This window comes from Montipora capricornis, chromosome 9 (genome assembly GCF_036669925.1).
Source record: "Montipora capricornis isolate CH-2021 chromosome 9, ASM3666992v2, whole genome shotgun sequence".
Taxonomy (NCBI): Eukaryota; Metazoa; Cnidaria; class Anthozoa; order Scleractinia; family Acroporidae; genus Montipora; species Montipora capricornis.
In genome coordinates, this window is record NC_090891.1 from 41,455,426 (window position 1) to 41,482,925 (window position 27,500).

The 27,500-nt window shown below is 39.9% G+C and overlaps 3 protein-coding genes across 9 annotated transcripts in view; 1 reads left to right on the forward strand and 2 right to left on the reverse strand.

Moving 5' to 3' along the window:
• Positions 1–15,966, reverse strand: part of LOC138015056 (uncharacterized) — a 16,634-nt gene extending 668 nt beyond the window's left edge. The window contains exons 1-8 of one of the 6 annotated variants that reach the window (XM_068861958.1): positions 15,276–15,579; positions 13,830–14,426; positions 10,839–12,004; positions 10,113–10,691; positions 9,909–9,937; positions 6,369–7,460; positions 4,494–5,891; positions 1–3,888 (exon numbers count right to left, since the gene is read on the reverse strand). The exon at positions 1–3,888 is cut by the window's left edge and continues 668 nt beyond it. In XM_068861958.1, the coding sequence (XP_068718059.1) occupies positions 2,615–3,888; positions 4,494–5,891; positions 6,369–7,460; positions 9,909–9,937; positions 10,113–10,691; positions 10,839–12,004; positions 13,830–14,354 (6,063 nt within the window). In that variant the 5' untranslated portion in view covers positions 14,355–14,426; positions 15,276–15,579 and the 3' untranslated portion in view covers positions 1–2,614. Of the gene's footprint in view, positions 3,889–4,493; positions 5,892–6,368; positions 7,461–9,908; positions 9,938–10,112; positions 12,005–13,829; positions 14,427–15,275; positions 15,580–15,865 lie in introns of those variants that run through there. The other 5 variants (XM_068861957.1, XM_068861956.1, XM_068861955.1 and 2 more) reach the window with 5 other exon arrangements.
• On the reverse strand, positions 15,805–20,933 carry LOC138015059 (glycerate kinase-like). Its single transcript, XM_068861964.1, has 3 exons — positions 20,511–20,933; positions 19,034–19,387; positions 15,805–17,885 (listed from the first exon to the last, which is right to left on the reverse strand). The coding sequence occupies exons 1-3, from the start codon at positions 20,904–20,906 to the stop codon at positions 17,004–17,006; spliced, it is 1,632 nt and encodes a 543-aa protein (XP_068718065.1). The 5' UTR covers positions 20,907–20,933; the 3' UTR covers positions 15,805–17,003.
• An 85-nt stretch (positions 20,934–21,018) lies between these two features.
• The window catches only part of LOC138015054 (inositol 1,4,5-trisphosphate receptor-like), a 72,386-nt gene continuing 65,904 nt past the window's right edge, over positions 21,019–27,500 (forward strand). For both annotated transcript variants that reach the window (XM_068861953.1, XM_068861954.1), the window contains exons 1-3: positions 21,019–21,306; positions 21,401–21,471; positions 21,590–21,702. In XM_068861953.1, the coding sequence (XP_068718054.1) occupies positions 21,218–21,306; positions 21,401–21,471; positions 21,590–21,702 (273 nt within the window). In that variant the 5' untranslated portion in view covers positions 21,019–21,217. The remainder of the gene's footprint in view (positions 21,307–21,400; positions 21,472–21,589; positions 21,703–27,500) is intronic.

Consider the following 27,500-nt stretch of genomic DNA (forward strand, 5'->3'; position numbering starts at 1 on the left):
AATTTTTTTAAATTTTTTATCTATAAAAGAAAGACTGACAAGATTCTTTTCCGAAAAATACCATAATATTTGACAACGCAGGAAAGTCCTACATCCAAGATTTTAAGGCAGGTTTACTCGATACGATTTGTCGACATTATCGCAGAACGAATCGTACGTGTTCTTGATCTCCGCCATTTTTGTCCACATGTCCTTTTCTCAATCGGCCGATTTACACTACAGAAAAAAAACTGGGTCTGGACCGATTAAAAAGTGGTTCGGACATTTTTTCCCTCGCTTACACAGTCAACAATTTGGTTTGGCTCATCATAAAATTGGCCTTAAGTCCCCGTTCCTGGTATTCTATTTACACTGCCGATTTTTAATTTGGAGTTGTAGCGGACACAACAGAGCTCTCGACCAGCAAAAAGGGGTAGCCGCCTATGGTCTGTACCTAGTTTTTAAAAGGTCCAGACAAAGTTTTTTCTGTAGTGTAAATGGGCATAAAATTCTGGTTGACACGCAGGCTTCTCTGAAAGTGTCGGCTAGACTCGAAATGAGGTGGCTAAATACACGTCGGTACGTCGGTCGGTATTGGTACTCCAATACTAGGGAGCTTAAGCAACGACAACGGCGACGGCAACGAGAACGTCACGAATTTGCATATTTAGTGGGTAAAAACAATAGCTTTGCACGCCCTGCACGTGCGCTTTTCACTTTTGTCCATTTCTTTGCCGTCGTCAGCAAAGCAAAAACGTGAAATAGCCAAGTTTTTGGTTTTATGAAGAACGTTAGCACATTTTCATTTTCTCTCCTGAAATGGAGTGCCGTTCTGACTGGTGTCATCTTTGAGGAAATACCTCACCCTTGTCATATTAAAAACGTTGAAATAGTCACGAAGCGATTACAGTAACGTAAATTTACTACTAGGGACTTAAGATCTACTAGTAGGGAGTTTAAGCAAAAGGGACCTTAAGATCTACGACGGCGACTTCAACGAAAACGTCACCTCAAAATATCACTTTGTTTTGTCATAATTCTTTCGCTGTTATTCTATCTCGTTCACTTCTTACAATTTGGGCGAAGTATCCTAAAAATAAATTGGTACGAGCAGTTACAAAGTGAAAATAGAGAATGAAAGTTTCTCTGCTGCATGCTCACGTTGTCATCAAAACCTCAAATTTGGAAAGTGCACGTCATCCTTATGCAGAGTACCGCAAGAATCCGTCCTAAAATCCGTGCCTTTACTTGCAGCATGATTATTTATGCTATTTTAACCAATGATATCACTGTTTTGCGCCGTTGCTGCTGCCGTCGCCGTCGTAAAATCTGTCTTTGCCATACTCCACAAAACAACAACAACAACAATGTGAAATCACCAAATTGTAGGTTTTGACGACAACGTGAGCCTATAACAATGAACCAATCATTTTCTATTTTTACTTTAAAACCGTTCGTACACATTCAGTTCCAGGATGTTTCGCCAGTATTATACAACGTGAACAAGACGGAATAATCGCGAAATACCGACGATAGCGCTAAGTTATATTTTGGAGCGAAGTTTTCGTTGCCGTTGTCCTTGCTGAAACTAGGGAGCTTTAAGGCCGGGACACACTAGGCGATAAGTCGCAGCGACAGGTCTCTGCGACAAGTTGCTCCATGTGTGTACTACTTGCAAAACAAGTCGCTGCGACACGACGCCTGTTCGGTGCACACGCAGTGATCTCGTATGAGGGGGAATGTGAACTGGTTTTCTAATTCAATATGGCTGACCATATGACGCTCTCTCATTGGTTCATTTATATTTTGTCGCAGCGACTTGTTGCCGGAAGTGTACACACGATGCGACAACGCTGCTTTCGCTAATTTTGTCGCTGCGATAAGTCGCACGAATTCAAACTGGTTTGAATTCGTGCGACTGATCGCAGCGACAAAATTCTGCCGCAGCGACAATGATTTTTCCTTAAAGGCCGGAACACACTAGGCGATAAGTCGCTGCGACAGGTCGCGGGGACAAGTCGCCGCAACAAATCGCCTTGTGTGAGACGGTTAATTTCTTGAAAATCATTGTCGCTGCGGCAGAATTTTGTTACTGTAAATCCATTTTCCAAGGCCTTTACTCGCTGGGTCACGAACGACTTAAGCCGGTGTAACACGGTGAAACGTTTTGCTGAAACTTTCTGAAAGCGCTGCACCGTGTAAACTGGAAATGTTGTTACTAGATTCCCGCAAAACAAGTCGATACTAAGTTCCATGGCCTTTGCGCGTAAGTTGGGGTTTCTGATTGGCATAGGCGGCGTAGCGTAACAAGATCGAGTGACACCAGTTTCATGAAGTGGTGTTACACGGTGAAACTCTTGCTTTTGTCACCACTGCGATCGTTGCAGAAGTAGAAAGCGGTTCTACTTTTCCCGAAACTTGTCACACAACCGAACTTCAACAAAGTTTCTCGAAACCGACCATGTTACACAGAGCAACGCTTGCTGAAAGATGTCTCGCAGTGCCTTTGCCTATATATTTCAGCTAAAGTTTCAGCGTGTAACAGCGGCCTTACGCGGCAAATGGAAAAATATTGAATAGTAACATTATTGTAAAAGAAACTATTTTAGCTTAGGTGGCTCAATGTCTACGGACATCAATACATTGGAGGCATCACGTAAGCTGGCGGGGGACTGGTTCGAGGATCATCAGCAGGTGCAGCGTGAAACGGTGGGGGTGGCTCGTATCGAACTAAAGGGCTTCTCTTCCCATAATCCACTTCGTCGTCGTCGTCGTCGTCGTCAGAAGATACTGGTTGATCAAATGATGTCTCCGACATGTAAGATGGTGGTTTACTAGGGTCATCATTAGGCAAGACAAGCGGTTTTCCAGGTATCGGCTTAAGTTCGATCTCCTGTCCAAGGATAATCGGTTTTCGCTTCTTGAACGTTCGTTTTTCATTGAATGGTCTTGGTCTTCGTCGTCTGCAGTACCAAATCAGAAGAACTACAAAAACAACTACCAAAACAACGACAAGAAGACCGACTAGAACGTGCTTGTACCACAAATCGCTTTCCTGATCGTGAGTTTGTTGTGCGGGAATAATTGTCGCTCCGCCGTCAACTTCGGACTCATTGCAGACTCCCAGTCTCCTTTGGCTGCCACTTTCAACCGGAAAACCTTCCAAAGCATCTTTGAATTCCTCTCTGATTTCGCCATCGATAAATATTCTGTTTGCGACGTATTCAAGCTTTTTCTCGTCGCAATTGTCTGTCGGAAGCGAGTCGTTTGTCCAAGTCATAATTACGGAGCCCGGTGCAAATTCTAATACCCTTACAACTGATCTGTCCAAGTCGCCAAAATAAGCAGCAATTTTCTCAAGCAACAGAAGACGCTGACTCACGTTGCGACTAAAAGAGAGAAAGTCATTTGCGACTCTAATTTTCAATTCCTGCACAACCGGTTTTTCGGAAGGAACCACAAAAACTTCAAAAGCGTCAAACGCCAAGGCACCTTGGCTATCCTGAGCCTGCAATATGAAAGTCTCGCCCGTTACTCCAGAAGGAACATGCGCGCTCAAAGGAAGGCCATATATGGTCTGGGTTATGTTGTCGAATTGTAGCCAGAAGTCCGACGGAATGCTTGCCCCTGATGCAAAGACTATTGAAAGGGAGAGACCCCGAGTGTTCGCTTGGTCTTCGCTGTCGTAGAAAGTGTCGACGGGTATTGCAAAAATTAGGGCTTTACCCGCGGTGACACTTATCCGCCCCATGTCGTTGTAAAGTTGCGGGGGAGAGTTCGGAGGCGCTGTGGTTGGTCTAATGATGCTTGATGATGGCATGACGCTGAGTGTCACGACAGACACGGTTGGCGTTAGCATCGGAGTCGAATTGGATGAAGGCAGAATACTAGGGGAACTTTGAAACATACCTAGAATGGAATAAAAAGAAAAGTGTACAGGGAATGTTTGGAATGATATTTTGCAGTTAAAAACCACAGTTTGAGAAACTGTTGCTGAATCAAACATCACAAAGTAAGTGACGTCGGCATTATTTTGCAATAGCTGTAGCTAAAACCGCAGTTTAAGAAGGATTCTAAAACAGAATTTACAGGATAATATTTTGTAGCTAAAAATACATTTCGAGAATTTTTAGTATCGTAAGAACGTAAAAAGGGCAATAAGTACCTCAAAATTTTCCACGAAACTATGGAAAGTACTTGAGAGATACAAGAAGAAAAAAGTGGAAAATAAGAAATATGACAATAGTTTAAGGAAAATGAAGACTTACCTTCCATGAAGGATGAAGAAGCAAAACTTGAATCAGCAATAAAAGAAAGTAGAAAGCAAAATAGACAGAAAAAAGCGAAGAAGACTATGAGGAGGATAAGAGATTGCGTGACTTTGAAGAATCGTGAAGTTAAGAGAGCGTGACAATGACGCGCGAGTGCGAAAGTGGAAATTAGCTCTTGAACGTCCCGGACGTGAGGAGAGCTAGTGGGCGATCTAAAAGAACTGCTTACAATTTTAAACTTACTTGAAACAAAGGAATCCGCACTCGAGACGCGAGTCGAAATGCGGCTAATAATACTTGTAGGCTTGACCGACACTTCAGATGATTTCCCAAAGGACGAAAACAACGAACTCGTTTTTATTGAAGACAACGTTAGTACTGAGAGAGAGGAGCCATGTATGACCCTTGTGGAGGTAATTTGACTGCGTCGCGATGAGTAAACTCTTGTCACTCCTGGTAAACGTCTGGAACCAGACAACTGCCTTCGAGATGTCAATAAACTTGGCTGAACTGACATTGTTAATAACGCCGTTTTGGGAGAGGTGTCCGACGACGGACGGAAGGAGAATGGCGTGACAGTGCTATGGAATGTGGGTGTCACGCTTCCTTCTACACTGGATGTCACCACTGGTGTTGATGTCAAAGATGTCACACTTGCTGTTACCCTTGATGTCACGGTCAATGTATGGGTTTTTGGACTCTTTGTAACTACTGCAGAACTGGCAGAGAGTGGTTTTGAAAGAAATGAATCGACATTCGTATGTAGGCTCAAAGTCACACTTGAGATCTGAGACGTGACGCTAATGCCCCTACTTGAAATCACAGCGGATGTCCTCAAAAAGAATGCCCTTGATTTGAAACTCGTGGCTAAAAAGGTGAAGGTGTTTGACGACGGATCGAAAGAGAATAGCGTGACAGTGCTCTGGAATGTAGGAGTCACGCTTCCTATTACATTGGATGTCAATATTGGCGTTGAAGCTAAAGATGTCACGCTTGCTGCCACGGTTAATGTCTGACTTGGTGACGACGTCAGGGATTTTGGACTCTTCGTAACTATTGCAGAACCGACCGAGAGGGGCTTCGAAAGAACTGACTCGACATTCGACGGTTGGCTTAAAGTCATACTTGAGACCCGAGACGTCACGCTAATGGACCTCTTTGAAATCACACCAGATGTCGTGCTGATTTCCAGTGATGATGTCACTTCTGTCGATTCAACTTTCGATGATTGCAGGGTCAAACGGGTCAAAATTTCTCTGCTGGATACTTCCGGCGTGACACTGCCTCCTGATAAACTCTTATTTTGAAGTAAGCTCTTGGTTTGCATGAGTATTGAAGACTGCGGCACTGTTACTAACAAGCTTGTGACGGTTGAACCATAAGCTTGAGCTTTTGTTGTTTCTTTGCTGACAGAACTTTGTACAAAACTGCGCGTGACTAGAACAGTGCTACTTTCTCCGGTGACCACGGGCGTGACAGATAAAGCGTGACTAGACGTGAAAATGGTGCTCCGTTTCTGAGACAAAGACGATGATTGCGTGACCATTGTTATCCTCGATCCAGTTGACACAAGAGAGAAGTCCGTTTCCATGAAGGTGCTGCTATGCGTCACGAGTTCACGTGACCTGACAGTGAGAAAACCTTGAGGAGAAGAAATATTCGTAGTTACAACAAAATGTCACGAGGAACATCTGCTTCGAAATTGAGATTCGTTCGAACAATTTTACAGCTAGACCATATCATCACAAAATTTTCAATGTTTTTTAAACCTTTGGCATGCACATTCTTTCAAGAATAGGCGAGAGCGTTAGCTAAAGTGAAAACACACTGTTAGTAGCGTACGATCAGAAATATAAAAGAAATGAAAAAAGAGGATCAGAAAAGACAGCAGAACAAGATCACCATGTATGCGTGACCAGTCAAGTACATTGCGTGACAACCCATAAGTCCAACTCCACACAAATAAAGTACGTTGAAACAAAGACTTTTGAAGTTTCGAGAGATCAAAGCGAAGAGAGGTTTTTGCGAAGCGACGCATACAGATAGTTTACTGGGTGTTTAAAGTTATAGCGTGCCAAGTTACGGTGCTTTGGTGGCGCGAACAAATTGAAATCTTACCAAATGAAGAGGTCTTGTTTGCTGGGGTGACTGTGGTACTTAACAGGGAGGAGCTTGTAGGTATCCTGCCAGAAACATCAACAAAACCGCTGTATATGGCCGTCATGGGTGAGCTTCTTGTAAAAACAGGCGTTAAGGTAAAAATTGCGGAAGCAAGTCCAGTAAAACTCGTTAAGGTTGATACATTTTGGGTGGATAAGCTGCTCGGTGTAACAGTGACAAAGATTGGTGTTGATCTTGTAGTGGTCAGTGTTTCTGAAACAGACGTTGGCACTGTGGCACTGCCATTAATTCCAAATCTGGAACTGAGGAGAGGAGATGATCTCCCACCAAAGACACTTAAACTCGAAGCAAAGATTCTACTTGTTGGTTGAATAGTGGTTGGGATTTGCAAACTTGTCCCGGACAAAACTGTAATCGATCTCGTTGCAGTCCTCAGACTTTGAGGTGCTAGGGTCGAAGTGACAACAGATGACTTGTTTTCAAAGCGAACGGTTCCTCGACTGACAACTGTTGATGAAGCCACAAAACTTGTTGCATTCACACTGCTTTCTACAACTGAGGCGGAGGCTTCAAACAAACTGCTTGAATCCCGCAACAAAATGGTCGATGGTAAAATTTGTTTGCTGAACGGCGACACAGCAACAGACGGTGAAGCAGTTGGAAAGGATGTACTGGAGCTGGGAACCAAGGTCGAGGACTTTCCAGCTGGTGTCGAAAAAAATGTGAAAAGTTTTCGTGTTGTTATGGAATGAACTGACAAGTTTGAAGGCGTTGTCACAACGCTTGACGAACTTCCAAGTGTTCTTGGAACAGTGGTGGAATTCCCACCAAAAAGTGACCTTGTAGCAAAGACAGATGAATCCGACGTCCTTGAACCTGTAAATTCTGAACGAAACGAGGAAAGTGCAGCGAAGCTCGGAAACGAAGGTTTTGACAATGAAGGTGAATTTGAAATCACAACTGCGCTACCATTAATAGTCTCACTCGATATGCCAACTTCAGTCGTGGTAGTAGAAAATGTTCCGTTCCCAGTCGGCCTAAGAGAGGGCGACAATGACCTACTGATTTCAGACGTTGAATTCACCAGAACTGTGGATGGTAAGCGTAAAACAAAATAATCAATAAATAAAAATTTTAAAAATGAATTTCGACAACATTATCCATGCAGTTTTGGAGCATGCAGACGGGCAGCTGGTCTCTTGAGAAGGTTTTACGATGTCCTTTCCAAGGAGAAAATACTTAGACGAGTGGCAAACTTTTGGCAGAGGTATTACATGTAGTGCAATCTTTGAGCAAAACATTTTGAACACCATTCCTGCCACGCTGTATTCATGCCAGGGCGACGAAAAACTTCGTCTAGTGCTGTTCCATGCGTTGTCTCATTCGTCAATGCCGGTATGATAAACCCCACCATCACTTTCAGCTCCGTTTAGATACACTACTAGACGTTCATAAAAAACAACGCTACCTAAATTTACGAATGAAATGATAATTATGTGAAATGAATCTTATATTGAACTGCGGATATGAAAGCAAGTGAAGCTACCATAAGTATACTATAGTATGAAATCAGGCAGCTTCTGCAGGTACCGGAGCAGAAATTAGGTAAAACGAAAGATACAAAGACAAAAAAAAAAACTCCAAATAAAGACTCATCCCAAGTGACCAAAACAACAATGCTTTCCGGTACCTGCAGAAAGACCCTGAATGAAGACTAAATGAAGTGAGGCTACAAAAATTGGAAGTCAAAACATGTTGATCATTAAGTTAAAAGCAATTCGCAAGCATCTCTTCAAAATGTGCCCTCAGTAAGTTTTTTTTGTTTATAGCTGAAAGCAATTAAATTTCTCACAGAAAAGAGCTTTATGCGGAATTATTCGGAATTATTCGGAAGACGTCTCTTAAGTTCATAAATACTTTTTACGATTAGTACCTGGAGGAAAAGGTTGAAAAAGATGAAAAAGGAACCAGAATTTTGTTAAACTCCAAAATGATGTTAGGTTCACCTTGTTACCAGATTCACATTCAGACATGGTTCAATGCTATTCTGCTTTAAAGGTTAATGAATACATGTAACTTATAAATTCACTATTCAAGACCCAGACTTAAATTTTAATAACAGTAATGATTAAATCAGATCGTAATTCTGAACGTTTCATGCGACAATTATACACAGAATGATGAAAGGAAATGGAAAGAAAAGAATTCATGGTTATAAATTTGTCAGCAAGTTAATGAGTAGAAGAAAGTAACAGGAAGGTTTTGCTGTAAAGAACAGCATGAACTTTATCTTCAGACTTGGAGCAAGCACTCCCTTTAAAGATTGCGAGATCCCACAGTGACATTCCTTGTTTTTGCATGTCGTTCCAGACCTGATAGCAGGTTTAAGCAGGACAGGAAAAAAGAGTTACAATTGAACTTGTAAGTTTATAACATAAGATTGAATGCTGAGGATACCTAAACTTCGAGCCAGGATTCGAGCTAGGATCCGAGCCAGGATTCGAGCTAGGATCCGAGCCAGGATTCCAGCCAGGATTCGAGCTAAGATGAGCTTTCTCCGCTATTTATTCTCGAATCTCTCGGTTAGGTTAGGTCTCGAATCGGTTAGGTTAGGTCTATTTAGGTTGGTTCTAGTCTAGTTAGGTCTAGTTAGGGTTAGGGTAGGTCTCGGTTAGGTTAGGTTAGGTCTCGGTTAGGTCTCGGTTAAGTCTCGAATCCTGGCTCGGATCCTAGCTCGGATCCTGGCTCGAATCCTGGCTCGGATCCTGGCTCGGATCCTGGCTCGGATCCTAGCTCGGATCCTGGCTCGAATCCTGGCTCGGATCCTGGCTTTATTCTTAGTTTATCTCTTGAATGCTTAGATTATACCAAAAGAAGTGAAATGTATTTTCATTAAGAGAAATGATCTAGTCAACTCTGTTTTTAATAAATTAACTCTTTAATTAACAATTAATATTTAAATCAATAATAAATGTTGTTGACAATATATTACTTAATACCAAATGCTCAATTAACAAGATAGGGGAAATATTTAAATAGAAATGATCCAGTTAACTCTATTTTTTAAACTACTTGAGTTTTGATAAACTGTCTCGATCTTTTAGCTTTATTTGGCTGATAAGAACTCATCTTATAAGGACCCAAGGCAGGAAAATTAACTCTGGGATAAGTGAGTTTGAACAGAAGCTTGACGTGTACTAAAGCGGCTTCATGAGTGAAATACAGAATTTTTACAGTTTTAACTTTTTAAAGTTTTAAAGGTATCTTAGGTGCAGCAAGCATGAAGAAGGGATTTCTTTATTGTTTTAAATGTGCCATTTCTAATTTTTCAAAGACTTTTAGCCTCTACACCAATAATCCAATCTCCTAGAATTAGAAAAAGTAATAAAATTCTACATAACTTAGGGTTCATAGTAGGTGCGGTATAAATTAGGGAAACTGCAATCACCAAAGTACATGCTTATTATTTTCAATTATTAATTAAAACCTTTTTGCACAACTATAAAATTACTAACACACTATCACATTGAAACTTACCAAAACTTGCATTAACAGATGTTTCCATGCTAGAAAACAACAACAACAGCTCAGTTAATTGTGAATCATAGCATAAGAATGTTATTCAGCATTTGAAGCAATGAAGTTTAGTATAAGAGGTGTAATTATTAGTATTACTGTAACTATCCACAAGGATCTTCAGCTTAAGATTAAACTGTCTGTCACGAAAGTTATTCCTCTCACCTTCTAAAGTTCAAACTTGTAACAATGGGTGAAGCAGTCAAAGACGAAACGGCAACAGCTGTTGATGAAATATTGGGCTGCATGGAAGAAGTCGTGAGGTTTTCAACAACTGATGCAGTTGCAGACACTGGCAAAGTAAGGCTTGACAACCAGAAGAAAGAGCTTGACAACATTGTGGTTGAACTGTGAAATGATGAGGCAACAAAAGAACTTGTGTTGGTAACAACACTGCTCATCATTGGAACAGTACTTGTATGTCTTGGTGTTAGTTTTCTTGTTGTTCTGTTACGAACAGCTGTGGTCTCCATTTCACCAAATATGGAGGATGTAATCCCCTCTACTGTTGTCTCAGATAGAGTCAAAAAGCTTGAAAATGGATTTAGTGATTCCAATGTTCTCATACTTGTGCTAATGTTATTCAAGAATCCAGTTGTGAGAACAGATGAGTTGATAGCAAAGGTAGTTAACAAACTTGGCGATGAGGACAACATTCTTGTTGATAAATTTAACTGTGGTGTGCTGGTTGTTTCCGATGTAAACTGAAGTGTGGTGAGATTTGGGGAACCACTTGACAAGACACTAAAAGATGAAACAGGTGAAATTGGCACACTGAAAGACACAAAAAACGAAAATGTCCTTGACACTTCTGAGCTGTTCATTTGTGAGACTGAGGGAGGTAATGTCTGAGATGAATAACTCGTGGGGAACATGGAAGAAGTTACCAACCTTGTACTGTTCAATAAAGAGACTGCTGAAACTTGCGACACAAGTGTTTGACTTGGTGAAACTTGAGTGACTGACCTGTTCATTATACTTGTTGTCGAAAGAGATAAACTGGAGATAATAGAGGAAGAGACACTTTTAGTTGTAGTTATAGTTAGTGATGGGGTGGAGAATGAAGATGCCAAGGTTGAACGTTCCATTGATCTGCTAATGTTTACAGCACTTGATAACAGAATTTTTGTTGTGCTTAGTGGCTGAGTTGACACCCTTGACTTTATATTGATGGCAGATGAACTAACACTTGTTGTGTTCACTGCCAAACTTGACACATTCGTAGCAGACAACAGGATTGTTGAACTGTCACTTGATACAGACGTCAGTATTGTCGTCGGTGATATAATTACAAAAGTAGACACACTTGACCTCGTTGAGGGTGGAGAACTAGATGGCATTGGGGTAGGTGTAGCAGTTACACCCATAACGTCTCTTCTAATTCTACGTCTTGCTCGTTTTCTCTGGGCCCCAGATATAACATGCCATCCAACAACAGGAACACCAAGTAGGGTACTGATGGTTCCATCTTGGGCATCTGCATCAAGCTTAGAGAGTGGTAAATCACTAAGCTTGATAGCACCACACCCTATGAGCCATGTCAGCAAACTTCTAGACCCCTTGGCAAATCTTCCATCCCCTGCACCAGCTGCAATCACTGCTGGACTATCAAGCTGATCAACGATTGGATGAGATGCATGTCCAGAGAAGAAACTCACTCTGTCTGAGGGCATGCTAAGATGCTCAGCCATCTTAAGAATCATTGTCATTCTTTCGTGACCATTCAAACTCTCGACATCGGCATTCAATACTGCAGTTCCTTGAACAACTTGTGCACCAGGGACACAAAAGGAGCGTGACACAGGCTCATCATCGTCACCAGTAGCTCCAGTACTAATGTAAACTGACACTGGAAGTTGTTCTCTAACAGGTACAACCTTGATGGAAAATGACCTTGACCCACAAATATGAACTCCGGCATTTCCTTCTCCCATAAAGGCGACAACCAAAAGAATGTATGTTCCTTTATCCTTCTCACTTGGGACACCATAAAGTTGTCTCTTGTCACTGTTATATGTGAGCCAGTTTGATAGAAACCTGTCTGCACTCTCTGAAACCTGAAATGTTGAAGTACAGGAAATAAGTGGCATATTAATATTGGCAAGGTTAAACTGTATGTCAGACAATGACTGAGATTCAGGGGAGCATGAAATTGAGACAAATACTATAATGACAGTCACGGTGAAATATCGAGTACATGCTACATACACCTGATGAGAAATTGATGATGATAACAACAATGTTGATAATAATAATGTGAGTTATTATTAAGCCATTGAGCTGTGACCATCGACAAGGGGCCTGTTTCTCGAAGGTGTCACAATTTTCTCTGTTTCTTAAAAAAGGGAGAGCTGTTTAGCCATCAAACTCCACAATCATCTTGTTTTTTGTTACCCTGAAAACATGTTCAAAAACCAGCCTATCAAAACAAGTGAATGCCAGTTTCGAAAGTGGTTTTTCAGAGCTTTCAAGAAACAGTCCCAGGTTCCTTTTCTCTAGGGGTCTGCTTGCCTGCTCCCAGACCCATGGAATTTTTCAAATCTACAATCCTGGTCAAACTGTTGGGACAATTCCTGGCCTTCCCCGCCCCCCTCCCCCCAGTACAATGTTGATTTTTCATGGTGTCTGAAGTCCAGAGTAGTTCATCTATTGCATGAATGTTTCAACATTGTCTGCGGGGAAGAGGGGGACACGAAAAAGGCAGTAAAAGAAGAGCATGCATAATGCTCATATAGTTACGATGGAAGCATGTACAGTAGATTCTCCACTATAGGGCCAAATTTGACAAGTGTCCCAAAGTCTTTTGACCAGGATTGTAGATGTCTGGAAATGCAGTTTTCAACGTTCGTATGGTAAACTGAGTGACATCGGTGGTTACGGCCCTATGCCTTCCACCAGTTTGTCCCAGGTGGGTTATTAAGGGCCTAATTGTCAATTGGCATAGAAATAATTCCTTTCAAAACAACACAAATCAAAGTATGTAGAGCATACATGGTTAAAGTGACAAACAACAGAGCAAAACTTTGAAAAACTGTTAGGCTGAACAGTTTTCAAAACACCGCTAGCAATCCATTTTAATCTTCTTTAATTTTACCCATTCCTGCTTCCTTTTGCATTTCCTGTTTTATTCAAACCTTTCTTCAATGTTTTAACCCATTGACTTCTGGGGGTTCCCCATTGATGAGTAAAATCGTCTGGCATTAGACAGCGTAAAATGCTGCCTTTTTGGGTGCAGGGATGGCACAGTGGTGAGAGCACTCGCCTCCCACCAATGTGGCCCGGATTCGATTCCCAGACTCGGCGTCATACTGTACATGGGTTGAGTTTGTTGGTTCTCTACTCTGCACCGGGTACTCCGGTTTTCCCCTCTCCTCAAAAACCAACATTTGACTTTGTGTTAATTGTTATTTTCAGTTTACAGTATCCCCAATTAGTGCTCCAGTGCTAGAACGATGAGTAGACACTTAAATAAAGTTCCTTTTTAAATAGTCTGGCCAGTTCAGGTCGGTTTGGAAGAAATTTCGTGACACAGCCCTTTCCTAGGCACAGAGATGCTGATCTCCTTTTGTCCAAAAACAACAGTTGATTTAATCTGCCTTAATTTAATTTCATTTGCATTGCCCTTGCAGGCTAATTAATAAGCTTGAATTTTATAAAGTGATCACATACAGATTTTCCAATTTATTTCACGTGCATTGTAGCCCAATTCCAATAATAGACATGTATCAAAATACATCAAAGCTGTATCAACTTGAGGCTTCAGAGGGGATATCCTTATGATATTCCATGATTTTATTTCTGTACATGTACATTGAAATCAAGCATTTTAATTTAATCCATAATCTGCTGAAACATGTACTTTTGCAATGTGAAGCTACTTACCAGAATTCTGTCGACCTCACAGTCAAAGACATTCTCTGGAATACTGTAATTGAATGGTGATCCAACATACACGACCGCGTTGGGTAACTCCAGACGGTTGGGAGATGATTCAGGTTGAATGCCTTCTTGACATAATGCCAAAGGAAATGAAATTCCTCCAAATGAGCTGATGAATAGTAATCCCCACAGAAAGTTCGAGTTTCTTTTGAAGGAACTAGTTTTTTGTAAAAAATAAGAAACTCCTTGAACAAGTTTTGTAGACAGATAAAACAATAAAAAAATTGTCGTCAGCATTAAATCAAAACATGTCCACTTTGAAACATCCTTTAACAATGATTTCCTTCTCCACGGCTTGCATTTAAAGTTTTTATTACATAATCCTAACGGGTCTATGAGTGCATTTAAAAGCTGCCAACACGGATGACTTCCCTGGCAGATGCTTCCATAGTGGAATTCACATGTCCTCTTATTCTCTTGACAATCCAAACAAGGTGACCAGAGCTCATACAAGACTCCTTCAGTCATAATTTCACTCCGTAATTACTTCTGTTAAGTAGTCTTGCTTGATCTGAATTCTCCATCAGTAAATTTAAACAGCTGTTACGAGGAAAGAAACAGCAGAGCTTTAGACATCATAATTCACTTGATGTGGGGTAAAAAGTATTAATAATCTTAATTTCAGATTAAGTTTACATAAATATCTTTGGTTGTTTCGTTGGAAGTCCACCGTTTTTTTTTTTTGCAGATTATTAAGTTAAGAACTTCGCTCTCTTCGATGGTAACGTTCACTTTTTGTTTGTTATTTAGCTTTGATACGACAGTTGACAGACCTGCTGTGGTTTTTTTTGTGATAACATTTAAGCTTACTTTGGGCGTGTGCAACTTCATTCATTTGACAAACTTAGAGAAAAGTAAGGAGTATTTGTTAAAGTATAAAATATCAAAGTGACATCGGCTATCGAGTTTCGTTTCCTTGTTTTCATGGTTACAGATGCAAATTAGACAATGAAATAAACAAAAGCTCAACGGCAGATTTTTCTATCACAAAGTCGAGTTCGCTTGGAAAACTGTTATAAAATAAATGACCAAATTCACTTTGTTTCTACGAGTATTATAACATTAAGGATAAAAAAACCGTTCTTTATCGATATCAGGGATTATTTGCCCTACTTGAAATATAAACGAGCATCAATATATAAGTTTATTTGAGCTGAAAATTATCGTTGGAAGCGAGAATGGGGGTAAATGGGCCTTAAACCGCCTTCCATTCGCACGGAAATTCGCAAAATAAATTGTTAAAAATTGCAATGCAGCATCCTTTTTTAAAAATTAAAAAAAACAATCTGCAAGCGGAATGAAACCGAGAAGAGAAATGAAAGAAAACCAACTGAGAACAGCTGAAATCCACGATTTAAGATTAAGATTTAAGCTTGTCAAATTTCTCACCTCTGATTTTCCTTCATCAACATAAAGTCATCTTTGAAAGTACCATTTTACTTTTCAATAGCGTTTGGCCAGGTATCTATTCTTTCTATGGATATTCGTCCAAAGCTGTAATAAGCCGTTCGAGGTTCGAGTAAGTGTGATCGCTTCACACTTCTACTCGTAGCGTCGTTCCATCATTCGGTTACCGAGGTCTCGAAGCATTTTTCGAACTCACGTCACATTCCAAATTTGGATGTAAAGCATCTATTGTTTGATTTGATATGAAAATCAATACCCCTGGATTGGATCATTGGAATGGTTTTGAACTTTTTAGATATATATGTTATATATATATATATATATATATATATATATATATATATATGTTGCATCTGTCCCGCGTTAATAAAGGCTTATCATTTTTTTATCATTAGAACTTAATCAGCTAAAACAACGTTCTATTCTAATTATGGCAGTTTTGGTCAACAATCTAATTCTACATCCTCTTGGTTGTAGTTTAAGCAAAAAACATATTCATACCCGTGAGATAAGATGTAAAAAATCTGCTTTTATTGATAAGAACCACAAATTTCATATTTTTTGAGAAATACCTTATGGCTAATGCAATCTTCGAATCTAAGTATCAGAGGCCTTCTTGTCTTTTCAGCCTGCCATAATAACCTCTTTTCCAATAATTTTTGATTAAATCACGGCATTCAGTTTACCAGTTTACCAGTTTCAGCACTTGGACTCCTTCAATTTGACTACTGTCTGTTTTACTGTTATGTGGTCTCATCGACCAGTTGTCCATTTAGAAGATTACGCCAAGCCGACCACATTGCTGAAGGAAAGGACAGACGACAACACCGCGAACTACATGCCCTACTCTTTTCCACTACTGTGTGGGATCTTCAACGTCCCACAGAGTTTATGAACATTGAAGGGTTGTGAGACGGGGCCTACGGTTTATAGTCCTTATCCGAGAAGACTTGAAAGTCTTACCATTTGAGGGTGTAATTACAAAGGCAGCACTTTCTCCTCAGTTATTTTTTAAGACCCTGAGTGTTGGTCCGGACGGAGTCAAACTCACGACCTCCCGCATGGCAGCCTGATGCTCAACCAACTGAGCCATCGGTGCGCAGTATTCATGTTTTCAAGCTTTACAAAAAATACTGCTACCTCTTGTTACAATATTCCAAAACAGCAACAGAAAGCACTAGGGGTTGACCTTTCAATACTAACTAAGTTTCCCTCAGCTTTTTAGTTTATAAAATGTACCATAAATACTAAAATAAAAGCCATGCTTCCAGTAAACCCTCCTTGGAAGAAGCATTAGATCAGAAATTCAATTGCTGCGCATGTCCAGGAGGGACTGCCACCCACCCTTCAAATGCCTAAAAGAATATTTTATAAAGAATGTGTTGAAAGATGATGAGGCCTGCAATCTTTTCTGCCATATTCTTGAAAACTCTTGTCTTGTCATTTGCAGTTTTTCAAAAGAATGGCAGTGCTTTCTCAGTTATTATCTTAGCCTACAGCTGTATGTGTAGCCACACCCTTCCCCCGCGAACAAAAAATGGGGGGAGGGTACGGCTACACCTAGGCCATTATTCTCTCAGTGTTGGCCTGGTTGGGAATTAAACCCCAGGAGACTGGTACTTCCTTCCTCTTCTCTTTCCTGAAATTTCATCAATAATTAAATAAAAGCTTATCCCTCTTATCATTTATCCAATTTGTATCATGCACGTCCTAAATTTGATGTATATCATCCTCAGGAGGAGAGACAAGTAGGATCTGTATGTCCATCACGTTAGTTCCAGTGAGACCTGTAACAAGGTGATCCCTCCCATTTTTGAACTTCGAATAAAATGAATAAGAATCGTTATTTTGCAGAAATCCTTCAGGGTCAAGTCCATCATTTAACGCTTCGGTAACTTGGTGCAAGTCAGCCATTGCTCCAGCTGCTAGAGTTGGGCCATCTTGCCCATCAGTACCGGCACTAAGAAGGACTAAACCACCTTTACTTTTGTTATCAGATTTACTTCCAAAATCCTTAAATTTTTTCTCCACAGCTATAGCTAACGCAAGAGCCATTTCCTGATTGCGGCCTCCGGTTCCTTTCCCTTTCAATGTCACAGTAGTTTCCCCTGCTGCAATGATGCACACAGGTTTATTAGAGTTCCGAGCACTCATCACGCCATTGACTATGTCGTCAGTCAATAAAGCTTCACTGATGGGTGAGATTTGGGGCACATTGCCATTCCAAGCCAGCTGAGCAAGATCAGAAAACATACAGCCAACATCTCTTGCCTCGCCGCTTAATGTCGTTGATAACACAATAGGTGCATACTCAAGTTCTTTGGCCCTTTTGAGTGCAGCCTCCACAGCAAACCTATTGCTTCCCACAATAACGTTTTGAACATGGGAAAACACATCAAGTTCAGTACAGCCTCCACTTTGTTCTGCTTGCGTCAGATACTTAATGACAGCATCAGGAATCTTCTTTTTTGCATTCAGCTTTTTGATAACATCTAGACAGTCTCCTGGTGTTGATGGGTCTGGAACAGTTGGGCCACTTGCAATTATATCAAGAGGATCACCTATCACATCAGAAAGAATGAGCGACACAACCTAGAACAGTAACAGAACAGTGTGCCATGAAATTTCTTGTAGAACATACTATCAGATACTTTTCTAGACTATGTCTTGCTATTTCCGAATTACTACTGACTTTTATGTACAGCCAAAGCTTATCAACCCTTCAACACCCACTGGCCACTTATAGATTTTACTCTGACTAATGCCAGATGATTTTACTCGTCAATGGGGACACCCTCAGGCCTTAAAGGATTAAAATAATACTATCAAAAGTCTGATGCTCTTATTTCTCTTCTACAGATTGAATGCAATAAGCACAACCTCATTCCCAGGGTCTTTCATCTTCTTACCCCAGAAGGGAGCGAGGGAAGAAAGACCCTGGTTCAGGCTGGTCATGTGTCTTGGAGACAAATTTTCCGCCTTGGGAGGGGTCCCCTCTTTTCTCAATATTGTCACTGCTGATATTTGTGACAGCCAAAGCAAACCTGGAAGCATTGGCTGAAGCAATCTTCAATGTCTGATTTTGGAGAGGCAGCTATTGGATTTGTAAATCTAACGCCAAAACAAGTAAATTACTTGGAAGCAGTATATTTTGGTAGTCTGAGACATGGTGCTGTTTTGCCTACGGGTTATTTTTCACCTATATTTGCCAGTGCTACTCTTTGGTAAAATTTTTCCCTTTTATAGTAAGCTCAGGAAAGACAAATTTACAACTTGGCCGCCTGTCCCTCTGGGTTTTTTTTTTTGTCATCTCCCACTTTTTGAGAGACACATGACCAGCCTGAACCTCGGCCTTTCTTCCCTCGCCCCGTCTTGGGTGGGGAGATAAAAGACCCTGTGAACGAGATTGCAATAGTCATTCTCTATTGTTGACCAACAGATTTTTGCCTTTCATCCAAGAATAATTATTCCATGATGCAGTACACTTACAGTCTGTACCCTTAACTCATCTGAAAAGTAGTCATTTCTGTTTTTCTGTTTCAAGGGCTTGGACCGAAAAGGAATCCCTTCTTCATCCAAAGCTTTTCAGTCATCTTCCTCTCTGAGAGTATGTGTCATGGCTTAAGAAAACTGAGACAAAGTTTCAACAGGTTACCCTTAAAGATCTTGTTCTTTGAACCACCCCTACATCGATATCCCACCTCTTACTTCAGGAGTTTCTTATGATCAGCCTCACCAACCTCTGCAGGAAATGCTGCCATAGCCAGCTTTCCTCCTTTGAGATCAGACAAGTTCTTCCTCACAACATTAAGTTCATGAATTGTGGCACCACAAGATGCTAAGGCTTTGATTGTTCTGAGCTTCTCATCCAGAGTGATCCCTGGCACTGGAAAAGGAAGCAGTGCAGATCCACCACCTGATATAAGAACAACAAGGATGTCATCATCCCCTGCATCCTCTGCTATTTGCTTGATTCTGCCTGCAGCATAGTATGCCTTGTCATCTGGAAGATTGTTCAACGCTCCCTCTAGGACTGTAATAGGACTGTCATCACGCAAAATTGACTTTTCAATCAGTTCTTTGTTGCCTGAAGCCTTAAATCGGTAATTGAAAAAAAAAAACACTTAGGCCTGGTTTTCACTAGCGACGCATTACCACAAGCACAAGCATAAGTAGCTTATGCTAGTGAAAATGAATGTGGACATAAGCATCAAAATCAACCACTGCATCCACCATTTTGTGCAACTGCTCAGACACGTGGAATCTGGAACGAGTGCTTTTATTGGCCAGATGTAGGAAATTTCCTTATGCTTGTGTTTTTTTTCGTTTTCACATAATGCAAGCGAACGTAAAGCATAAGTGCAAGCACAAGGAAAAATTTTGATCCTTGTGCTTGCGTCGCTAGTTAAAACCAGGCTTTAGAGATCACCTCAATTTTGCTAGATTCTTGTATCAATAAAGACATCAGCAATTCCTAATATCTTTCAAAGTCTGTTTCCTTTGTCCATCTGAGACAACTAATATTGTTTTACTCTAGTAGGTTTTTCAAGGCAAGAGAAAAAGGTAATGACAACGTTGGGATGACACATACCCTAGTTTTCCCATGGTGTGCAAGAACTGAGATGAGCAGAACAAAGTTGAAAATTCTCCACCTCTTAATTATCTGATCTCCACATGCAGAGAGACTACCGGTAAGGCTCTCCGTGCCTTCAGCACTGATTTTTTTAATTTTCTGGTCAGAGGTACCCCAAGCTAAGGAGTCAAACCTGCATTGACTATTGTCCCATTCCCATGATGCAGTACGTTTTGGGGAGTTCTTTACAAGTTAATTACTCTTGCGAATTGATTGAAACAGCTGTATTTGAAAGTGTCAAATTTCAGATAGTTTTAAGTAAAAAAAACCCTTGTTTTGCAGTTTGTTCTCTCCTGTGTGTTTGTTCAGTGTTCTAAGAATTTTTTTATGAGATTTTTAGTGGCTAGTTGCAGTGTTGCTTTTCTATAAATAGTTTATTCACCTCAGCTTGGGGTACCTGTGGTTGGACACGTTAAACAAATACCGTCTGGCGTAAAGTAGTAAATAAAACAATATTGAATTTGGTACAGTTGCAAACACCTCCCCGCCCCTTGGCTTGTCTCACACCTAAAAGGTTTCGTGCGGTTGGTAATAGGGTACACTTAAACACACATAATCTTGGTATTTCCTACTATTCATCACACCTTTATAGCATCTGGAAGACCAACAGGAACACTAGCCACTCCTCTGGTAATGTTATCCCGTAAGATATCCTCAACTGCTTTAGCCATTCCTAAAACAGCTTTGCCAAAGGCAACAACCGATACATTTTTATTGACCGCATATTCCCGATCCTCTAGGGAGAGGATGTTTCGGTGAAACGAGAGGTTATTTTTTACCATTTCTTGAGGAGAAACTGCAGTAAGCGCTGCCTTGAAAATTATTTGTGCGTCCGATTTTAGCTTTAGCTGCAGATCCTTGTTAAAGGATAAATGACTTAGCCATCGTGATCTCCATAGTGAACACCTACTGCTTCCTTGAAGATTTATCGCTCTCGTTAGACAAAGGAAACTCATTGCTATCGGACTTGCTATCGCCATTTGTCCAAGAACCAGAACTTTTGGGATCCCAACGGGACCCCACCTGAACCATCATTGTCAAGTCAGGCCCAGTCCCCTTTGTAAACAGCGCGCGGTGTACTTCCTTGCCGAGGTGAACTGCAACATTTTGACAAACTTTTCTGTATGTATTCAGTTGCTCAAGTTTGTTTATTTTAACATTGGATTCCTTTGTAGACTAGTGCATAGAAACAACCATGGTCATCGCGAAATGATCATGTCTTCGGCGTCCGTATTTCTGGGAAAATCCAGATGATCAGTGACTTTTTCGCGCGGGTAAATTCAGATCTAGAATGGCTCAGCAGACAAGTTTTCTTCACATCGGAGATATAGTCTCTCTTTTTGCTGAAGGAACGGTAAATGGGTTCATCAGCACCCTTGGGTAAGGGACTGCGAAATTCACTATTCCATTAGTTTGTTTATCATCATTTTCTCTCAATTTCGTCCGCTCATAACCGAGAATGTTCATTTTTCAGCCTCATCGATGATCGATGCGTTGTTCAGCCATCGGCCGGTGACCTTAACAACCCGCCAAAGAAATTTCGAGGTAAAAAATTTCATTTTCCGTTTATAAACACGCCTTAAACATATTTAGATTGCGAATATTTGTGAAGAACTAGACTGCATGAATTAACCCTCTTTATTTCAATTCCTTTCAATTTCAGATTGCTTGTTCAAAATTTGTCCTTCTAATCGCTATTCGGCTCAAAAACAGTTCTGGAAGGCTGCAAAACCCACGACCAGTGCGACAGATGCAGTGCTGCTGAAGAAACTTCATGTAAGTGAAGAATAAATTAAGTTTTTCTAATCCCTCATTAGCGAAACTAGGAAAGTGAGAGCGTTCTTCCACAAAATAGAAAATCTGGTATCAATTTTGTAAGTTATTTATATTTCAATGAACACGTATCTGGCATAATTTCACAAGCTAACACATTGCACTTGTCGCGTCGATTGCTTATTTGTAACAATGAATGAAATTTTAAATTTTTCTTCAAAGGTGCATATTGATCGTCCGTGAACTGATCCATCGTCGAAATATTTTAATAAGCCAATTAGACATTTTACTTTCCGCTTTCTTTGTAAGGCATTATTATTTTTTGACTCGAAACTTAATCAGTTAATGAATTTCCAGGGTCAAACAGTATGATCTTATGATCATCTCGTAGCAACCAATATAACTGTTCCTGATAATGCATTTCTTTATCAGAACAGAGTACATATAATTGCGAATACAGTATTTGTGTACACATGCATACAACTGCTGAGGAACTGTCGAATTGTACGTCTCCTTCAGCAAGCAATTAGCCAAGGAATTAACCGAAAAACGCCGGCTCTATGTTGATTACTTTCCGCCTGTAGATAATAAAATTTAGGAATATTTCTTACACCACTTGATTGGGTCGGAAATGTTTTATCTTAGGACTAGCTTTTCGTCTGTTTTCAGAAAGAAATTTAATATTGCACATGTAATTTCACAAGATTAGGCTCGCATTCAATTATTGTGAATTTTTTGGTTGATTTGCACAGCGGCTGAAAAGCTTCTGTCATTTATATAATTTGGCACAGGTATTGGTACTGATAGAAAGCAAAAAATCATTTCCAGATCATATAAAACACGAGGAATCTTCAGCAAAAAATAATTTAACTATGAAACGAAATATTTTTAGAAGATGTTTCATCTCCAGTGCTTCACAACTGGGTCCTAAAATAAAGTTGCAGCTGTTTTTATTTTATCATTTTCTGGGTTTAGCTATAGCATCCACACACTTGTGACTGATGTTATTGGAAAAAATATACTGGTAAAATAACATGGCTTTCCTGTTGTGCAGTTTCGAACATATTCTGATCTAGCATAAAATATGCTTATTTTACATTGTATTTACTATTTTTACCATTGTTTTTAATTACTGGGTTGCCAAAAGGTCTGGATAGTAGCAGGCATATCGATATTTTTAGAAACAACACAACACTTCTTAAATTTAAAAACATGTTTCGACAGTAACTTCTGTAATCTTCGGTTAAAATTACAAAGTACAAAGTTGAATATATAGTGTGGACCAAAATGCTAATTAACTATAAGAACAAAAGGAAACATGACGATGTAAAAAATTACAAAGAAAGTTTTAAATTAACATGATAAAGTTGATGATTAAGTGTAGGTTTCTCCCATTGAATATGAATCGCTTGTTTTATCTTAAGTTGGAAGGTGGTAGAAGCGTGATCAAGGATGCTGAAACAGTCATTAGAGCACAAAGTGCGGCAATGCTCAGAATTCTGTAAATGTTTAAAAACGTGCGAGGTCCTATCACTGAAAGTGTGCACACTGGGTTGCCACATGGCAATCCAGTCAGTTAAATTTAGTCTTTTTCTTTTTTTTTTTTTTTTTCCATGGCAGGGAAAGTCTTTCCAGTCTCTCAAACAAATTTGTAGTTTCTAAAGAAACTGTGGTGCTGCATCAGTGGGAAAATGAAACAGGAAAATAGGTTTTATCAAATGTGTTGATAAAGGTCAAATTTCCACTGTGAATGATTTGGAAAGCTAATGTTTCGAGTGTTAGCCCTTCATCAGAGCGAATAGAGGAGTTGTGGGTGTTGTTGATTTTTATGCAGATGTGGAGGAGCTTTGCCATTGGTCGAAATATGATAACATGAATTTGTGAATAAATTAATTCACTGATTCCATGAGGATGGAGTTCCAGATTCTTGCGGCTTTCTGTGTTCCCGTGGTGTAAGGATAGGCCACAGATTGTCATGTTGTTGTGGGAGTGATTAGGAAGATTAACATGGCACGCAACTGGTTGTTTGTGAAGCGGTCCGCCAATCTCCGCAAATTTCATCTATTTCATAACCTGCACACTATGGAAGAAGACCTACATAGGCGAAACAGGGAGAAGATTGGTGGACTACTTTCGCGAACAAGACAGGCGGTGAAAAATAAATATCTGGAATCTTAAAAGTGAGGATTAATGGAAATTTTCAGGCCTTTGTGAATTTATCGTATTGTGTAATATTCAAGCTTATTATAACAAATTTGCATACAAGGGTTGAAATGTGATATGCAAGGAGACAGAAATTTTTTCTTTCTGACAAATGATTAATAGGTAGTCAAGTTTTTTAGTGAAGATTGTTTACATTACTGACATGCTTTTGGTGAATTTTGAGTGTCATGAAATTACATCATTTGCATGACATAGCTCCTTTAACACGAAGATTTCTCAACAATATATCGCTTTAATCCAACCCAAAAACATTCATTCATTCACAAATCTGTTTTTGTATCTCATAGATGTTTAGATTTTCAATTACAAACTCTGTTTTGATGGGTCGCTTTAATTAATTACCTCTTGATTGTGTAAATAGTTCACCCTGAAGTCAAAATAGATACGTTTCTCAGGAACCCAACAAAGAAGGCTTCCTGATCCGACAGGTGAAATGTAAATATTCAGTTAAATATTACAATGTTACTCTGAAAACGACAAACGATTAGCATTCTTTCCTGTAGTAGATTCAAGTCAGAGGCTGCAGAAATCTTCATGCTTTTATGTCGATTGTCATTAATCTTTCAATGAGAATTCGATTCAGAGTTATATATAAAAACTATAATGTTATTTTTTTCTTCATCTGTCTTTTGGTTTGTCTTTTACTGTTAACTCCCGGCTTTTACGGGACTTTTTGGTGCAAACGTAAAGCCAAAAATTTCAGATTAGACTGAAAAGAAGGGCAAAAAAAACACCTTCAGTCCTTCCTTAGTGTGTGCAATAAACGTTTTCCTAGTGCAACTGCAAGACATTTATGACATGGAGGAAAATGTCTGTCAGAGCAATTTGCATTTAGTTGTTTGGCACACTATTTAAAGAGGAAACAAGTGAGTTTTACTCAAGAGCATGTTTTGTTATCTTTACAATTTATTTATTACTAAAGCTTATTATAAAAAAACTAAAAGACGTACCTCAAAATGGGACAGGACATTACAAAGGCCCTCTGCTGGCACAACGTCTGGGTGACCCCCCAAATGGTCTTAATGACCCCCCACTTGAAAAAATTAACTGGAACGCTGCAGTTCAATACCACCCAACTCAGTGCCTTCTGTTTTGGTGCGAACATGTTAACACATCAGATCACAGCTCTATACTCAGTGCTCAGTCTGTAACCAGCTGGGATTAAGTTGCCATCACAGGTGGAAATCTGCTGAACTGCAATTATATTGAAACACTGCCAAAAAGCAGCTTAATGCAAGGCGTTCAATAGAATTTTAAGTTAGCAGCTGGTTTGAGTAGATTATGTAACTAACTGACTGTTTTTATCTCCAAAATTAATTTTAGTCTACTCAGGGTTTGAGCTAGGATTTGATCACTGGGGGACAGTTTGTCCCCTTGGCTAAAATTGTGGGGGACATTTTCATTTTTAGGGGGACAATCAATTTTTTTCAATTATCTTACGTTCAAACAAAGAAACAGGCACGGCAACAAAAACATGTCAATGGCTTGCGATTGACCATTGTTCTCCAAAAACATCACGCTGTGATGGTTTTGCCGAGTGTATCCCCCATAGTTTCCTAATTAACAGCATCCACGTGTTCTTTACAGTCGTTCTGTCTTAGGAGAGTTGAGGTTCTAAAATTTGTACACCTTTTTCCGATGCCAAGGGCTTTGTTTTCTTAGATTTCTGACAAAAATAGCAGAACATCGCCTCCTTTTCATAGCCCAACAACGTGTGATCTCGCAACCAAGTTTTCTGGAAAGATCGGGGTTTCGTTTGAGCCCCATCTGTTTCTTCCTCAGTAATACATTGTTCTTCTTCTGTATTTTTTTCTCTGATCAATCTGGCTTCGATTTGATGCGAAAAAGCCATCTATAGTACGAATATGTTTTTGCCGTGACATTTTAATCCCCAGATGCGTGCATCACGCTTGGTTGAACATCAGTAGAGTGACTGAAAAGTGATTTTAAAATGAACTTAAAACACACGATAAAATTCCTCTCACGGTCTGTGTTTCATGCGATCAGCTTGTAATTTTTTTACTAAACTGTACCTCTTCTTGTGTGCTTCCTTCTGAGTTTTCCCCCAGATTTTGAAGGGGACAAAAATGTCCCCTTGGCCGTTTTTTTAAGGGACAATTTCAATATCAGTGCGGGATTGGCGCAATGGCGCAGCCTGGCTCAAACCCTGTCTACTAACTCCTGGGAATGAGAATTGACAGATTTTACTCTGCCTAATGCCAGACAATTTTATTTGTCAACTGGTGTTGTCCTGGGGTGCCTGAGTAGTGAGTGAATGGGTTAATCTTAGGTTTGAAAGAATCTGCCCTTACTAACTTCAGTTTAGGAAAAAAGTATCTGACTTCTTGGAGTGAGGTACATGTAGCGAGACTGAGTGCTTTTCGTCAGCTGTTGTTGCTTATTGTGAATAGCCCACTTTCGATTTATTAAAATTCAGTCCTAAAAACAAAAGGCATCATCTCTAGTGCTCTCACCACTCTGCCATCCCTACACCCCAGGGAGATGGCAAAGTATGAAGAATTTCTCACACCAATGTCTATCCTAAGAAAAGAGAAATAGAAGAACTCCTTCTCAACTTCTAAGTTTGTCAGCCCATACTTCAACTGTTAACAGAATTTCATGCAATTATAACCAATTTCTTTAAAGAGATCACAATTTTTATCCCTGTTTTTGTCACCGAGGGGACAATTCAATTTTGGATAATCTTTGATCTCTTGCTTCAGACAAAATCGGGAGAAATAATAAACTCAAACAGTTTAAGTAAATAAGTAAATGTCCTGACAGTTTTTATTGGATTTCCTCTGAAGATAGATTTACCATGGTCATTTGTGCATGTCCCCTCTGTGACAGCCAAACAGGCTGAATTGATTAATTAATGATAATTTATGCCACGAAATCATTCCGCTGACAACCAAAAATTACAATTTCATAACAATCTATCTTATAATGAGTCTAGATATACAGTTATACTGTCCTTTAAGTGAATGCTAATTTTTACAAGCGTATGTCTCAATTACCGTGGAATTACCCAGACAATTGAATGTTCAAAACTTTTTCAACTTGTTGGTTGAGTTTGTTGTTGGTCATACTTATCTCCAAGATGTTTTCTCTAGGCAATCCCACTTTCTACTCTTAAAAAAAAAAAAAAACTTGCAAAATGAGCAGGGAAGGGCCCAGTGGTGTTACAGCACTCACCCCCTACCAATGTGGCAGGGGTCCAATCCGCTTGGCATCACTTGTGGGTTTGGTTGTTGGCCAGGTACTCCGGTTTTCCCCTCTCCTCAAAAACCGACATATGATTTGGTGCAGTGTCCCCGGCTAGTGTCCCAGTTCTAAATCAGGGTTCGTAGAGGTCATGGAAAACCTGGAAAGCCATAGAATTTTAAGAATTTCATTTTTCAGGCCTTTTATGGTCGGTCATGGAAAGTCGTGGAAGATTTTGATTATAAATGGTAAATAAATCATTGCAGCAGTGTCAAATCAAGGATAAAAGGGAATAAAGACAAGTCTTTATCAAATTATCGAAAGTTCCACTGAGTTGAGCCGAAAGAGGTTGTTATGTTTTTCAAATTTGATTT

Excerpts from the sequence above, each read along its gene's own strand:
- LOC138015059 (XM_068861964.1), bottom strand. The coding sequence starts at position 20,906 with ATGGCGATAGCAAGTCCGATAGCAATGAGTTTCCTTTGTCTAACGAGA. Across the intron at positions 19,388-20,510 it reads GTCTTCCAGATGCTATAAAG|GCTTCAGGCAACAAAGAACT; the intron begins GTGTGATGAATA and ends TACCGATTTAAG. Across the intron at positions 17,886-19,033 it reads TGGCAGCATTTCCTGCAGAG|GTTGTGTCGCTCATTCTTTC; the intron begins GTTGGTGAGGCT and ends TTACTGTTCTAG.